This window comes from Rattus norvegicus, chromosome 1 (assembly GCF_021556685.1).
Source record: "Rattus norvegicus strain SHRSP/BbbUtx chromosome 1, alternate assembly SHRSP_T2T, whole genome shotgun sequence".
NCBI classification, from domain to species: Eukaryota; Metazoa; Chordata; class Mammalia; order Rodentia; family Muridae; genus Rattus; species Rattus norvegicus.
In genome coordinates, this window is record NC_141534.1 from 217,944,820 (window position 1) to 217,962,512 (window position 17,693).

Consider the following 17,693-nt stretch of genomic DNA (forward strand, 5'->3'; position numbering starts at 1 on the left):
TGATATGATAGTTTACTTAAGTGATCCCAAAAGTTCCACCAGAGAACTACTAAAGCTGATAAACAACTTCAGCAAAGTGGCTGGGTATAAAATTAACTCAAATAAATCAGTAGCCTTCCTCTACACAAAAGAGAAACAAGCCAAGGAAGAAATTAGGGAAACGACACCCTTCATAATAGACCCAAATAATATAAAGTACCTCGGTGTGACTTTAACCAAGCAAGTAAAAGATCTGTACAATAAGAACTACAAGACACTGAAGAAGAAAATTGAAGAAGACCTCAGATGGAAAGATCTTCCATGCTCATGGATTGGCAGGATTAATATAGTAAAAATGGCCATTTTACCAAAAGCGATCTACAGATTCAATGCAATCCCCATCAAAATACCAATCCAATTCTTCAAAGAGTTAGACAGAACAATTTGCAAATTCATCTGGAATAACAAAAAACCCAGGATAGCTAAAGCTATCCTCAACAATAAAAGGACTTCAGGGGGAATCACTATCCCTGAACTCAAGCAGTATTACAGAGCAATAGTGATAAAAACTGCATGGTATTGGTACAGAGACAGACAGATAGACCAATGGAATAGAATTGAAGACCCAGAAATGAACCCACACACCTATGGTCACTTGATTTTTGACAAAGGAGCCAAAACCATCCAATGGAAAAAAGATAGCATTTTCAGCAAATGGTGATGGTTCAACTGGAGGGCAACATGTAGAAGAATGCAGATTGATCCATGCTTATCACCCAGTACAATGCTTAAGTCCAAGTGGATCAAGGACCTCCACATCAAACCTGATACACTCAAACTAATAGAAGAAAAACTAGGGAAGCATCTGGAACACATGGGCACTGGAAAAAATTTCCTGAACAAAACACCAATGGCTTATGCTCTAAGATCAAGAATCGACAAATGGGATCTCATAAAACTGCAAAGCTTCTGTAAGGCAAAGGACACTGTGGTTAGGACAAAATGGCAACCAACAGATTGGGAAAAGATCTTTACCAACACTACAACAGATAGAGGACTTATATCCAAAATATACAAAGAACTCAAGAACTTAGACCGCAGGGAGACAAATAACCCTATTAAAAATGGGGTTCAGAGCTAAACAAAGAATTCACAGCTGAGGAATGCCGAATGGCTGAGAAACACCTAAAGAAATGTTCAACATCTTTAGTCATAAGGGAAATGCAAATCACAGCAACCCTGAGATTTCACCTCACACCAGTGAGAATGGCTAAGGTCAAAAACTCAGGTGACAGCAGATGCTGGCGAGGATGTGGAGAAAGAGGAACACTCCTCCATTGTTGGTGGGATTGCAGACTGGTACAACCATTCTGGAAATCAGTCTGGAGGTTCCTCAGAAAATTGGACATTGAACTGCCTGAGGATCCAGCTATACCTCTCTTGGGCATATACCTAAACGATGCCCCAACATATAAAAAAGACACGTGCTCCACTATGTTCATCGCAGCCTTATTTATAATAGCCAGAAGCTGGAAAGAACCCAGATGCCCTTCAACAGTGGAATGGATACAGAAAATGTGGTACATCTACACAATGGAATATTACTCAGCTATCAAAAACAACGGCTTTATGAAATTCGTAGGCAAATCTTTGGAACTGGAAAATATCATCCTGAGTGAGCTAACCCAAACACAGAAAGACATACATGGTAGGCACTCACTGATAAGTGGCTATTAGCCCAAATGCTTGAATTACCCTAGATGCCTAGAACAAATGAAACTCAAGACGGATGATCAAAATGTCAATGCTTCACTCCTTCTCTAAAAGGGGAACAAGAATACCCTTGGCAGGGAAGAGAGAGGCAAAGATTAAAACAGAGACTGAAGGAACTCCCATTCAGAGCCTGCCCCACATGTGGCCCATACATATACAGCCACCCAATTAGACAAGATGGATGAAGCAAAGAAGTGCAGACCGACAGGAGCCGGATGTAGATCGCTCCTGAGAGACACATCCAGAATACAGCAAATACAGAGGCGAACGCCAGCAGCAAACCACTGAACTGAGAATAGGACCCCCGTTGAAGGAATCAGAGAAAGAACTGGAAGAGCTTGAAGGGGCTCCAGACCCCATATGTACAACAATGCCAAGCAACCAGAGCTTCCAGGGACTATGCCACTACCTAAAGACTATGCATGGACTGACCCTGGACTCTGACCTCATAGGTAGGTATGAATATCCTAGTAAGAGCACCAGTGGAAGGGGAAGCCCTGGGTCCTGCTAAGACTGAACTCCCAGTGAACTATACTCTTGGGGGGAGTGCGGCAATGGGGGGAGGGTTGGGAGGGGAACACCCTTAAGGAAGGGGAGGGGGGAGGGGGATGTTTGCCCGGAAACCAAAGAATTATTATTAAGTATTAAATAAATTAAAAAAAACTGAAAAAAAATCCTAATAAAACTAAACACACACTCATGTACATACACACACACACACATTCGCACACACACACACATACACACACGCGCGTGTGCACACACATACACGTACACACACATACATCTTCTTACATTGCATTACAAAATTTATCTCTCCTATGAAATTTATCTGGACAGCATGAGTGCCTTGCTAAATGACTCAGACCTGTCCTTTCAGGAGTTGTCGTGAACAGGCCTACATCACCAGATTTTATTGCTTGGAAATTATGATGTGTCTGTTGATAATTAAAGTGGCCACTTAAAAAGACAATAATGCATAAAGGGCACTGATGAGTAATTATAATAATTAAAAAGTTGCAGGCAAGAATAATATATTCAGCAACACATACATAAGTGAAAAATATAGTGGACCCTTGAAAATGAAATAGAAATTTAAATTAAAGGATAGAAGTCTTTTATTAAAAAAAGTTCAGACAATCTCTTGGGAGATGTAGAAAAGAGGGTGGGGAGTCTTTTTTTTTTATTTCTTAAGTTTATTCATTTATTCACTTTTCATCCCAACATCAGCCCCCGTCTCTCTCCTCCCAGTACTTCCTCATGCAGATCCTCTCCCCATCCCTCCCTCCTTTGAGAAGGGGGAGTTCCTCTCTGGGTATTGCCCACCCCCACCCCCACCCTGCCTCCTGTACATCAAGTCACTGCAGGACTAGTGCATCCTCTCCCACTGAGGCCAGACAAGGCAGCCCAGTTAGGAGAACAGGATCCATAGGCAGGCGGGCAGGCAGGCAGGCAGGCAGGCAGGCAGGCAGGCAGGCAGGCAGGCAGGCAGGCAGGCAGGCAGGCAGGCAGGCAGGCAACAGAGTTAGAGACAGCACCGTCTTCTGTTGCAGGACCTGCATAAAGATCAAGATGCTCATCTGCTACACATGTGCAGGAGCCTAGGTCAAGCCTGTGTTTGCTCTTTGGTTGGTGATTCAATCTCTGGGAGCCCCAAAGGGTCCAGGTTAGTTGACTCTGTTGGTTGTCCTGTAAAGTCCCTTTCCTCTTCAGATCCCTCAATCCTTCCCCCAATTCCTCTGTGAAACTTCCCAAGCTCCATCTGTGTTTGGGTGAGAGTCTCTGTATCTCTTTCCATTGGCTGCTGGGTGGAGCCTCTCAGAGGACAGTTATTCGAGGCTTCTGTCCTGTACTGTCCGCTTTAACATGGTGGGGAGTCTTTTTAATGATCAAGTAAAAACATCATAGTTGTCACTGAATAAAATCTTACTGATTTGCATCATAAAAAAAATTTGATACTGTCAATGAATAATTCTGAGTAATCATCCTGGAAAAATTACCACCATGTCATGAATATCATTTTTTCTCTTGTCCTTTGGTCAGATGATTCCAGGTGTTCTTTAAAACCGTGTGACTTTAATGATGGGATCCTCCTTCATTTCTTGTCTTGACTCTTTCCAACTAGAACACATACAACAAAAAACATAAGCACGAAAACAAAATCAGTAAAATCTAGAGAAAATGTGGTGGTCTCTGGGTTCTTAACAGAATAATCTAATTTCACCCATCACCTTTCTAACAATTACTACTTCTGGAGGATTTTGGTAAATACTGTAAAATAAATTCTCCGGTAAGTTGTGAGTGAGATTTAATACTTTCTATGTTGGTCATCAGGGTGTTACCAAATGAGTTTTGGAAGAAAGCATTTGAAGTACAGCAAAAACTGTTAAAATCTACTCCATTAATTTCCTTGTTAAGATCCATTAATTGACCTACACATTATTCTCTACCTGAACATTTTCATTTCTAGAGAAACCAAAGTGATTGGAATGTCACAGAGAATAGAAGCATGCATCACTTAGATGCACAGTCATCTATGGTAGGTCTTTTATTCTCGTATAATATTTATTTATTCTAAATTATTCCATGAACATTGCATACTCAAACATATAGACTTTTAGTTTCATACAGTTTATCAGTGTTGGCCGAGTTGAGGGGTAACTTGGTCTGAGAGATAAAAGGAATTTATATTTATGCATGCTTGTATGCTTGTGGTATATCATAAGATATATTGATAGACGGATGGATGGATAGATAGATGTATTGATTATATAGATATATACTTCAAAGTTGTCAGGATACCAACAAAACCAATAAATTGGTCTTGGAACAGCTTGAGCATAAGTAAACTTTATGATGTAGACAGGCTCTAAGAAGATCTGAATCTACAGTACATGGATTAACAAATTGTTCCCATTCCATAATACTGACTGCAATTAAAATAACCCCAAATATCAGCATATATAGGATATATGCTTCCAAATCAAAGGTAGTGACCACCATAAAATAATTTCATTTTATCCAGTTCTTTATTGATGCTTTGTCTCCCTCACCACAATCCATTAGCGAACGACTCCCCTTTATGACACTGAGAGGTTTTACTCACTCATTTTCTACATCATGGGTGCAATCAGGCAGAGGGTTATTCTTGGTTTCAGGAAGGAGAAGCACAATAAACCCACTGAGGATGGCGAAGCCTCCATAGAAGATCCAGGGCAAGTTGGGAGAATATGACGCTAGCATCATACACAGGGGTGCCAGGAAAAATCCAATATTGCCAAACATTCCAATGACTCCTCTAGCTGTTGCCCTTAGAGCAAGAATACAATGCACAAAAAATCTGGTAAAAATACACTTGAAACTTGTGACTTAGAATCATACAAGTCCTTCTAAAAACCTTAAAACCTGTTACCTGTCAGAAACCATTGCTGTTAAATGTAAGAATCTTGGTAACTTATTGTTCCTTCTTAAATTTGTTTCATTTTTTAACATTTTTGATCAGATCCAGACTATGAAGCCACTTCCTTATCCAACATAATGAAACAAAAAGACTAATAGCTTTATACATGTGTATACATATAAGTTATAGGTATAGGCGCTTAAACTGGGAAGGAGATTTCAAAATAGGAAGAACGCATCTCAAGTTGGATGAGAGTTTGAATATAAACGTGATATGAAAATAAATGTTTTTTTCATCTTTATTAACTTGGGTATTTCTTATTTACATTTAGATTGTTATTCCCTTTCCCAGTTTCCAGGCCAACATCACCCTAACCGCTCCAACTCCCCTTCTCTATGGGTGTTCCCCTCCACACCCTGCCCACATTACCGCCCTCCCCCCAACAAACACGTTCACTGGGGGTTCAGTCTTGGCAGGACCAAGGGCTTCCCCTTCCACTGGTGCTCTTACTAGGCTATTCATTGCTACGTATGCAGATGGAGTCCAGGGTCAGTCCATGTATATAGTCTTTGGATAGTGGCTTATTCCCTGGAAGCTCTGGTTGGTTGGCATTGTTGTTCATATGGGGTCTCGAGCCCCTTCAAGCTTTTTCAGTCCTTTCAAAGACTCCTTCAACGTGGGTCCAATTCTCAGTTCAGTGGTTTAATGATAGCATTCGCCTATGTATTTGCTGTATTCTGGCTGTGTCTCTCAGGAGAGATCTACATCCGGATCCTGTCGGCCTGCACTTCTTTGCTTCATTCATCTTGTCTAATTGGGTGGCTGTATATGTATGGGCCACATGTGGGGCAGGCTCTGAATGGGTGTTCCTTCTGCCTCTGTTCTAAACATTGCCTCCCTATTCCCTCCCAAGGGTATTCTTGTTCCCCTTTTAAAGAAGGAGTGAAGCATTCACATTTTGGTCATCCTTCTTGAGTTTCATGTGTTCTGTGCATCTAGGGTAATTCAAGCATTTGGGCTAATAGCCACTTAGAAATGAGTGCATACCATGTGTGTTTTTCTGTGATTGGGTTACCTCACTCAGGATGATATTTTCTAGTTCCATCCATTTGCCTATGAATTTCATAAAGTCATTGTTTTTGATAGCTGAGTAGTATTCCATTGTGTAGATGTACCACATTTTCTGTATCCATTCCTCTGTTGAAGGGCATCTAGGTTCTTTCCAGCTTCTGGCTATTATAAATAAGGCTGCTATGAACATAGTGGAGCATGTGTTTTTGATATATGTTGGGCATATTTGGGTATACGCCCAAGAGAGGTATAACTGAGTCCTCAGGTAGTTCAATGTCCAATTTTCTGAGGAACCTCCAGACTGATTTCCAGAATGGTTGTACCAGTCTGCAATCCCACCAACAATGGAGGAGTGTTCCTTGTTCTCCACATCCTCACCAGCATCTACTGTCACCTGAGTTTTTGATCTTAGCCATTCTAACAGGTGTGAGGTAAAATCTCAGGGTTGTTTTGATTTGCATTTCCCTTATGACTAAAGATGTTGAACATTTGTGTAGGAGTTTCTCTGTCATTCAGCATTTCTCAGCTGTGAATTTTTTGTTTAGCTCTGAACCCCATTTTTAATAGGGTTATTTGTTTCCCCATGGTCAAACTTCTTCAGTTCTTTGTATATTTTGGATGTGAGCCCTCTATCAGTTGTAGTATTGGTAGAGATCTTTTCCCAATCTCTTGATTGTCGTTTTGTCCTAACAACTGTGTCCTTTGCCTGACAGAAGCTTTGCAGTTTTATGAGATCCCCTTTGTCGATTCTTGATCTTAGAGCATAAGCCATTGGTGTTTTGTTTAGGAAATTTTCTCCAGTGCCCATGGGTTTGAGATTCTTCCCCACATTTTCTTCTAGTAGTTTGAGTGTATCTGTTTTGATGTGGAGGTCCTTGATCTGCTTGGACTAAAGCTTTGTACTGGGTGATAAGCATGGATCAATCTGCATTCTTCTACATGTTGACCTCCAGTTGAACCAGTACCATTTGCTGAAAATGTTCTCTTTTTTTCATTGGATGGTTTTGGCTCCTTTGTCAAAAATCAAATGACCATAGGTGTGTGGGTTCATTTCTGGGTGTTCAATTCTGTTCCATTGGTCTATCTGTCTGTCTCTGTACCAATAACATGAGTTTTTATCACTATTGCTCTGTAATAGTGCTTGAGTTCAGGGATAGTGATTCCCCCTGAAGTCCTTTTATTGTTGAGGATAGTTTTAGCTATCCTAGGTTTTTTGCTATTCCAGATGAATTTGCAAATTGTTCTGTCTAACTCTCTGAAGAATTGGATTGGTATTTTGATGGGGAATTGCATTGAATCTGTAGATTGCTTTTGGTAAAATGGCCATTTTCACTATATTAATCCTGCCAATCCATGAGTGTGGGAGATCGTTCCATCTTCTGAGGTTTTCTTCAATTTCTTTCTTAGAGGCTTGAAGTTCTTATCATACAGATCTTTCACTTGCTTGGTTAAAGTCATACCGAGGTATTTTATATTTTTTGGGACTATTTTTTTTTATTAACTTGAGTATTTCTTATATACATTTCAAGTGTTATTCCCTTTCCCGGTTTCCGGGCAAACATCCCCCTCCCCCCTCCCCTTCCTTATGGGTGTTCCCCTCCCAACCCTCCCCCCATTGCCGCCCTCCCCCCATAGTCTAGTTCACTGGGGGTTCAGTCTTAGCAGGACCCAGGGCTTCCCCTTCCACTGGTGCTCTTACTAGGATATTCATTGCTACCTATGGGGTCAGAGTCCAGGGTCAGTCCATGTATAGTATTTAGGTAGTGGCTTAGTCCCTGGAAGCTCTAGTTGCTTGACATTGTTGTACTTTTGGGGTCTCGAGCCCCTTCAAGCTCTTCAAGTTCTTTCTCTGATTCCTTCAACGAGGGACCTATTCTCAGTTCAGTGGTTTGCTGCTGGCATTCGCCTCTGTATTTGCTGTATTCTGGCTGTGTCTCTCAGGAGCGATCTACATCCGGCTCCTGTCGGTCTGCACTTCTTTGCTTCATCCATCTTGTCTAATTGGGTGGCTGTATATGTATGGGCCACATGTGGGGCAGGCTCCGAATGGGTGTTCCTTCAGTCTCTGTTTTAATCTTTGCCTCTCCCTTCCCTGCCAAGGGTATTCTTTTTCCTCATTTAAAGAAGGAGTGAAGCATTCACATTTTGATCATCCGTCTTGAGTTTCGTTTGTTCTAGGGATCTAGGGTAATTCAAGCATTTGGGCTAAAAGCCACTTATCAATGAGTGCATACCATGTATGTCTTTCTGTGATTGTGTTAGCTCACTCAGGATGATATTTTCTGTTGGGAGCATTTATCTATAGCACTGACATCTAGTGGTCGCTTGTATTACTACCACCTTTAGCTTTCTTCTGACATCTTTACTAGGTCATAATTGATAAGCATGTTAATAAGATGTCTTTACTCCACCAATCCCCCGGGGACAAGTCCTTAGCCATGCTGTCTGTTTTGTACTTAAGGCAAGTGCCTTTGTTCCCCGGGGTCCCCGTATCATCAACTAGGTGTTCCTGCAATAAAGGCTGATTGAGAAGGATCCAACGGTGTTGCGTCTTCCTTGCCGGTCGAGGTGGGCGCGACAACTGGTGGCCCGTACGGGGACCCGAGAAAATCTTTTCTCGTCTGGATCCAGAACTTTTTCAGCCTCAGGACGGTCGGCGCCGGTAAGTTCCCAGTAGGGGCAATTAGTTGACGGAATTGGGACAATAGAGTTCCTAGAAGTGGAACGGTATAGTTCCTAGAATTGGGACTGTAAAGCTCTGGGATAAGGGATTGTAAAACTTCCCTGGTAGGACAATAAAGTTCTCTGGAAAAGCAGAGACAATGATAGCCTTGATTTAGAGGCAAAAAGGGGTTTGTGGAGCATGGTAATGTTGTCTTTTCCATTTGATCCTTTGTGGGTTGGACTAGCACTTTTGCCTTATACTCTTTTTGTGTTGTGGCGTTGCTTCTGTCTGAATTGCCACCGTCCAGGGCACGAATGCATTTGTTGGGAAGAGTCCACTGATGAGCCACAAGATCGTGTGTAAATAAACACGCCAGCTCGCCAGCTAGCCTTGCTTGTAAATCGATCGTAAATAAGGTCGTAAAAGCATGGGAAGCTCACACTCCACCCCGCTCCTGTCAGCTCTTCAGGAGCTTCTTGGTCAGCGTAAGCTTAAAATTGAAAAGAAAATCCTGCTGAGTTTTCTTGATGAGTGTAACCGTTGTGCCCCGTGGTTTATAGTGTCAGGGTCGCTCACTTTGAGAGCATGGGAGAGGCTGGGAAAAGATCTGGATAAGGAGACTACTGTGGGCAAGCTTAAACCAGGGACAAAGCCGCTTTGGCGTATAATCCGTGCCTGCTTGGAAGATAAAAGATGTGAAGAAGCTGTTAGGACAGGTCAGAGAATCCTTACAGAACAACAGGAGAGTATGTCAGAAGGAGAGTTTTGAAGGAGGGAAAGAAAGGAAAAGGAGGAAAAGAGGTAAGAGAAAAGACAGAAAAGATCAAGGAGAGGACAGACAAAGGCGGGAAAAGTAATCAAGATCAAGGAATAAAGAAAATTTATCCCTCATTAAAGGCATTGACCTTGGAGATGTCTAGTGATTCAGAGTTTAGTGATAGTGACCTAGCTGACCTTGAGGAGGAGGTAGCTCATTATGAGAAAGAGATTTATCATTCTGAATGGCCAAACACTTATGCTGTACAGAAACAAGCCAAGGACTTAGATAAGAAGGCAATTATGCCAACAACACCTCCTGCACCATCGTATAACTTTCAAAGGAAAACAATGGTGAAGTCTGCAAGAGGTACTTCTTTTTGCCCAGAAGTGTGGAAAGAGTTAGGACTGAGTTTTCCAGTTTTTCTGGATACAAACGGGCAGCGACATCATGAACCTGTTGACTTTAAGACAATAAAACAATTAGCAGAGTCAGTCAAAACCTATGGAGTCAGCGCAGCCTTTGTTATGGCTCAAATTGAGACTCTTGGCAGATACTGTCTCACCCCTGGAGACTGGGGGACTTTAGCCAGAGCTTGTCTCTCTCCGGGTCAATATCTGGACTGGAAATCTTTTCTTTATGAAAACGCTAACGCTCAGGCTGCAATCAACTTGGCTTCAGGAGCCGACCCTCAGAGACATTGGGACGCTGACATGCTATTGGGAATAGGCAGATTTGCTTTGGACCAGACTGGTTATCCAGATCAGGTCTATACTCAAATTAATGACATAGCAATTAAAGCCTGGAAAGCATTGCCTAATAGAGGCGCAGTCTCTGGGAACCTTACCAAGGTTCTACAAGGACCCACTGAGCCATTTTCAGACTTTGTAGCCCGCATGGTGGAGTCCGCTACTAAGATTTTCGGAGACCCTGATACAGCTATGCCTCTTATTAAACAACTAGTGTATGAACAGTATACTAAGGAGTGTAGGTCTGCTATAATGCCGTACAAACATAAAGGTTTGGAAGTCTGGATGAAGGTCTGCAGGGAGATAGGCGGGCCATTAACTAATGTTGGACTAGCAGCGGCAATGATGCAATTAAAAGGAAAGGGTTCTACAGATACCTGCTACAAATGTGGCCACAAAGGGCATTACAGAAGGCAATGCCCTGAAAATAATAAGGAACAGAGTATTAAAAAACATCAAAGACCTAACTTGTGCCCCCGCTGTAAAAAAGGGAACCATTGGGCAAGTGAATGTCGATCTGTAAAGGACTTGAATGGCCGACCTCTGGTGACAGGAGATGATAGTGCATGGCCAAAAAACGGACGACGGGGCCCACGTCCCCAGGGCCCTCAAATATATGGGGCTCTACAGAACGACAGGCAGGGACAGAGCAGACGGAGGTCCTGGCCTTCTCTTCACCACCCGAAGGACCTAGGAGAGCCACTAAGGGCTCCACAGGACTGGACCTCCACTCCACCACCAGACTCGTATTGACCCCCCAAATGGGAGTACAGCCTATAGACACAGATTTTAAGGGACCTCTCCCTAAAGATACAGTTGGGCTGTTGTTGGGGCGCTCCTCTTCTGCCCTGAAAGGCTTACACATTGTACCTGGAATAATTGATCCTGATTATTTGGGCACAGTAAAAATCCTGGTAGCCTCTCCCCAGGGAATTTCTGCTATTTCCCCTGGAGACAGAATTGCCCAGCTGCTGCTTCTGCCCAGCCTGCATAAACATTTTCCTGCTGATAATAGAATTAGAGGAGATAGGGGCTTGGGATCTACAGGCTCCCGATTTGCTTTCATCTCATTAGAGCTTGGCAATCGTCCAATGTTAACCTTGACTGTGGAAGGACGCTCTTTTCTTGGCTTATTAGACACTGGAGCAGATAGTAGCATTATCTCTGTGCATGACTGGCCATCCAGGTGGCCTACACAAAAATCTTCTCAGGCCCTACGCGGCCTTGGGTACGAAATGGCTCCTCTAATTAGCTCCAAGGAATTGACATGGGAGGATTCAGAAGGAAGGTCAGGAAGGTTTACTCCCTATATCATAGACATTCCTGTGACACTGTGGGGCAGAGATGTCTTAATAAATCTGGACTTGAGGCTGACTAATGAGTACTCTCCACAGGCCAAGGACATGATGATTAAAATGGGCTACATGCCCAAAAAAGGTTTGGGAAAAAATTTACAAGGACGAGTTGACCCAGTGCTACTGGAATCTAAAAAAGACAGAACAGGTCTGGGTTTTTCCTAGGGGCCATTGAGGGAAGCATACCCATTACATGGATTTCAGAGGAACATGTGTGGATTCCTCAATGGCCTTTATCCTCTGAGAAATTAACTGCTGCTACTGAATTAGTGTCTGAACAGCTAAAATTGGGACATATACAGCCATCCACGTCGCCCTGGAATACACCTATATTTGTCATTAAGAAAAAATCAGAAAAGTGGCGATTGTTACATGATTTAAGAGCTATCAATTCTCAGATACAAATAATGGGCCCCATACAGAGGGGTTTACCATTGCTTTCCAGTATTCCTGATAATTGGCCTATTATTATTATTGACATAAAGGATTGCTTTTTTTCCATCCCTCTTGCCCCACAAGATAGCGTGCGATTTACATTTACCTTACCCTCTATGAACAATGAAGAACCCGATAAGCGCTATCAGTGGGTAGTCTTACCTCAAGGTATGGCTAATAGCCCTACTATGTGTCAGCTGTATGTGGGAAAAGCCTTACAGCCTATACGTGATCAATTCCCAAAATTGAGAATAATACATTTTATGGATGATATATTGCTTTCTGCTAAAGACTGTAGTACCCTAGAAACGGCCTATGCTGAAGTGATAAAGACGCTTGAAAGTAATCAATTGTTTATAGCACCAGAGAAGGTTCAAATGGGCAAAAAGGGAAAATATTTAGGAGCAAAGATTACTCCTCATAATGTTTCCCCTCAGAAAATTGAATTACAAAAAGATCATTTAAAAACATTAAATGATTTTCAAAAGTTGCTGGGAAGTATTAATTGGATTCGACCCTATATAAACATGCCTAATGCAGATTTACAACCACTCTATGAGATCCTTAAAGGGGATTCTCAGCTTACTTCACCCCGTGCTTTAACTGAGGAAGCACGAATGTCTCTAAGGAAAGTGGAGATAGGACTAGAAAAGACAATGCTGAGAAGATACAAGGAAAATGAGGATCTTTTTTTGTATATACTGAGAACTTTTCGTCAGCCTACAGGGGTGCTATGGCAACAGGGACCACTTCTGTGGATTTATCCTCATATTTCTCCTAATAAGACCCTTGAATACTATCCTTCTGCTGTTGCGCAGCTTGCTATGTTAGGTGTTAAATCTTACATTCAACATTTTGGCATCTTACCAAAGAGGATTATTGTACCATATACTGCAACTCAGGTAGAAACATTGTGTGCCTTGATAGATGATTGGGCTATATTACGCTGTAGTTTTGACGGAGAATTTGATAATCATTATCCTAAGGATCCTTTGTTACAATTTTTTACTGAGCATCCAGTAATTTTTCCTAAGGTCACTGCCTCAGAGCCTTTGTCTGGAGCATTAGATATTTATACAGATGGCTCCAAAACAGGTGTAGGTGCCTATATGGTTAATTCTCAAGAACCAGTCTTAATTCAATTCAATCCAGGCACCCCCCAAATTACAGAATGCAAAATTGTATTGGAGGTTTTCAAAAGATTTCATGATCCTTTTAATTTAATTTCTGATTCTGCTTATGTAGTTAACGCTGTGCGCTCTCTTGAAATTGCAGGGCCAATTAGGTCGACTAGTACAGTATGTCAAATTCTTTTAGAATTACAAAAATTAATTTGGGCCAAAAAAAATAAGTTTTTCATACAACATATTCGAGCTCATACTAATTTGCCTGGTCCCATGGCCAGTAATAATGCTTTGGTGGATGCTAGTACTCACAGAGAATTCATTTTTCATACAGCTCCAGTTGATCTCGCTAGAGAATTTCATCAAAAGTTTCATGTTCCTGCTTTCACTCTTCAACAAAAATTTAAAATCTCTAGAGCTGTAGCTCGTGATGTAGTATTACGTTGCCAGAATTGTGTTCAATTTCACCACCCTCCTCAGGTGGGAATTAACCCTCGTGGCCTGATTCCATTAAAGCTCTGGCAGATGGATGTTACACATATATCTCAGTTTGGAAATTTAAAATATGCACATGTTTCTGTTGATACCTGCTCTGGCATTATACATGCCACTCTAATGACTGGTGAGAAGGCTCGTAACGCCATTAGTCATTGCTTAGAGGCGTGGACAGCCTGGGGAAAGCCTGACAGCCTCAAGACAGACAACGGACCTGCCTACACCGCAAAGTCTTTTCAGACATTTTGCCAAACAATGCAGGTCAAACATACTACAGGATTGCCATACAATCCCCAAGGTCAAGGAATTGTAGAAAGAGCACATCGTACTTTAAAAGAGCTCTTACAAAAACAAAAAAGGGGAATTGCCTATGGCAGGACACCAAAAGAACAGTTGTCTTTAGCTCTCTTTACTCTAAATTTTTTAATTTTGGATGCGCATGGCCGCTCTGCTGCAGATCGCCATGCAGCCACGAAACCCATGACTTATGCAGATGTAAAGTGGAAGGATGTCTTAACTGGTGAATGGTGTGGCCCAGATCCCGTAATTTCGAGATCTAGGGGAGCTGTTTGTGTTTTTCCACAGAATCAAGACAATCCAATCTGGGTGCCTGAACGTTTGACTCGCAAACTGCCTCCTGCTATTCGTGAAGATGAGACTACGAATACTACTACTACTACTGGAAATGATGATCCAGGTTGATTCACTCACGCTGTGGGCTATCGCCAGATCCTGGCCAGTACTTATGCCAGTTCATAGCAATTCTACTGTTTTGCCAACCTTTTTCTCCACATCCTGTTTGCGTGATGTTCCTTGTATAGTGCCTAGTGGAGAATTGCCTCAACGATATACTGCCACTAATCTTTCACTGTTACATACTTTATGTTTCACTCTTAGAAATTCCTCCCAGCCTTGTATATGGCTGCGAAGGACCACTTTGACAAACTGGTTAGATCCTGTGAGCAACCGTGCTATGGGCACTGGAGCCATCCAGGCTGCTCTGAGTAAAATTACACAAGGGGCCTCTTCAGGCAATGGAGATACGTCAATTGATAACTCTGCTAATTCGTACATTACAACTTTGATTATGATGCATAATGGTAACTTTCCATCACTCCCGGGGCAAGGCATTCGCAAACTGGTTAACTCTACCTGTCGTAGAGTCCTACCTACTTGCCCCCCATATAAAGCCTTTCCACCTAAATTTACCCCATGTCAGAGTCCGTTCCATAGACCTAAACAGTTCCTACCGGGATTTGAATTTTCCCCTCCTCTTAGCAATGCCCAATATGATAGAAAGAGAAATAAGACTGGCAAACGTAATTTTTGGCCCTGGTATCAATGGGTATTATCTAATGAGCAGGGAGCATACACATCTCTAACTCCTTTTGCTCGATTATTAGGTGAAGAATTTACATTATATAACATTTCAGCCATTAGAACCAATAACAATACAAGTTTAGTAGGTGTTAAGATTAATAGCCTAATAGCTAATGATGCTGCTGTTGGCGCTCCAGTATGTGTTAGACCACCTTTCTTTTTTCTGATAAGCGCTAATGCAAGTGATTATGCTTTAAATTACAATAGCTCTGACGTAGTTTGTTATTTAGCTGAATGCTGGGATGGCACCAATGATACCGCAGTGATTGTAAAGATTCCCTCCTTTGTGCCTATCCCTGTAGTAGCAAATCCAGATGATTTTCCCATACTTCATTTATTAAGAACTAAAAGGGATTTTGGTATTACGGCAGCTATAATTTCAGCCATTGTACTATCAGCCGCTGCAGCTACAACAGCCGCGATTGCTATGACTAATCAAATACAGACAGCTGAGACTATCAATAAGATTGTAGAAAGAACCACAATAGCATTGGAGATACAAGAAGAATTCAATACCCACTTGGCATCTGGCTTTCTATTAGCTAACCAACGAATAGATCTGCTTCAAGAACAAATTGAGGCATTATATCATATGACGCAGCTGTCCTGCGTTTCCTTCTTTAGAGGCTTATGTGTTACTCCATTGAAAGCTAACTTTTCTCAGTATTCTCAACAGAGCAAAGAAATCTCTAACTATTTGAAAGGAAACTGGTCCATGGAAGCGGAACAATTATCAAGACAATTGCTGATGCAGATTGCTGTCCTTAACAACACCAGAATGGAACCCATCTCGATTGGGGATTTCACCTCGTGGATCACCAATGCTTTCTCATTTTTCAAAGAATGGGCTGGCATGTTTGCCTGGGGGGCCATTGTCCTCTTGGGATGTGGAGTATGCCTATGGCTTTTTTGCCGTTTAAAACGAGAACATGCTAGACACAAAGCGATTGTTTACCAGGCTATGGCGGCCATTGAGAGCGGTGCTTCTCCCAGTGTGTGGCTGGCCTCTATAAAAGATTGAGAGTTCGCCCTAGATCATATTTTGTCACTGTCATGTGAGGTCATTGTATCCAGAGACGGGCAACTTTCCTCAGGCTCGGACCAACCTAAGCCAGGAGCCCGGTGGCGATAGGGTTAATTTCCAGTGACGGGTAAGGCCGAGTTTTGAGAGGAACGACCTAAGACAGGAGCAATGACGTGTATTGACGTGACACCCAGATCTAGACCAGTCATAAACAGAGGTGGCCCTGCCCTGTTTGTACATTCGGGCTGGTCCCATGCCCCTCTGCTCTGTCTCTCCCCTATTATTAGCACACCAATAGCCCAGAACGGTGTGTTGTACATTTCAGTCATCTCTAGCCATTGGGGTACAGTCCTAACTGCAGGAGTGGCTCGTCATGGCCGAGCGGGGCACTCTGTGAGACATGTATGATCTCTCTCAGACCACTACCTCCACCTAATGGACTCATCTTTTAATAAAACAAAAAAGAGGGAGATGTTGGGAACATTTATCTATAGCACTGACATCTAGTGGTCGCTTGTATTACTACCACCTTTAGCTTTCTTCTGACATCTTTACTAGGTCATAATTGATAAGCATGTTAATAAGATGTCTTTACTCCACCAATCCCCCGAGGACAAGTCCTTAGCCATGCTGTCTGTTTTGTACTTAAGGCAAGTGCCTTTGTTCCCCGGGGTCCCCGTATCATCAACTAGGTGTTCCTGCAATAAAGGCTGATTGAGAAGGATCCAACGGTGTTGCGTCTTCCTTGCCGGTCGAGGTGGGCGCGACAATTTTCCAGTTCCAACCATTTGCCTACGAATTTCATAAACTCGTTGTTTTTGATAGCTGAGTAATATTCCATTGTGTAGATGTACCACATTTTCTGTATCCATTCCTCTGTTGAAGGGCATCAGGGTTCTTTCCAGCTTCTGGCTATTATAAATAAGGCTGCGATGAACATAGTGGAGCACGTGTCTCTTTTATATGTTGAGGCATCTTTTGGGTATATGCCCAAGAGAGGTATAGCTGGATCCTCAGGCAGTTCAATGTCCAATTTTCTGAGGAACCTCCAGACTGATTTCCAGAATGGTTTTACCAGTCTGCGATCCCACCAACAATGGAGGAGTGTTCCTCTTTCTCCACATCCTCGCCAGCATCTGCTGTCACCTGAGTTTTTGATCTTAGCCATTCTCACTGGTGTGAGGTGAAATCTCAGGGTTGTTTTGATTTGCATTTCCCTTATGACTAAAGATGTTGAACATTTCTTTAGGTGTTTCTCAGCCATTCGGCATTCCTCAGCTGTGAATTCTTTGTTTAGCTCTGAACCCCATTTTTTTTTCTTTCTTCATTTCTTTTTTTTTCCACTTCATTTTTTTCTTTTTTCTTTTTTTTTTTTATTAACTTGAGTATTTCTTATATACATTTCGAGTGTTATTCCCTTTCCCGGTTTCCGGGCAAACATCCCCCTCCCCCCTCCCCTTCCTTATGGGTGTTCCCCTCCCAACCC

The 17,693-nt window shown here is 42.3% G+C and overlaps 1 protein-coding gene across 1 annotated transcript in view; it reads right to left on the minus strand.

Moving 5' to 3' along the window:
* Positions 1-2,852: 2,852 nt before the first annotated feature.
* Positions 2,853-17,693, minus strand: part of Slc22a28 (solute carrier family 22, member 28) — a 70,490-nt gene continuing 55,649 nt past the window's right edge. The window contains exons 9-10 of the mRNA NM_134379.2: positions 4,859-5,062; positions 2,853-3,873 (exon numbers count right to left, since the gene is read on the minus strand). Of these exons, the coding sequence (NP_599206.2) occupies positions 3,813-3,873; positions 4,859-5,062 (265 nt within the window). The 3' untranslated portion in view covers positions 2,853-3,812. The remainder of the gene's footprint in view (positions 3,874-4,858; positions 5,063-17,693) is intronic.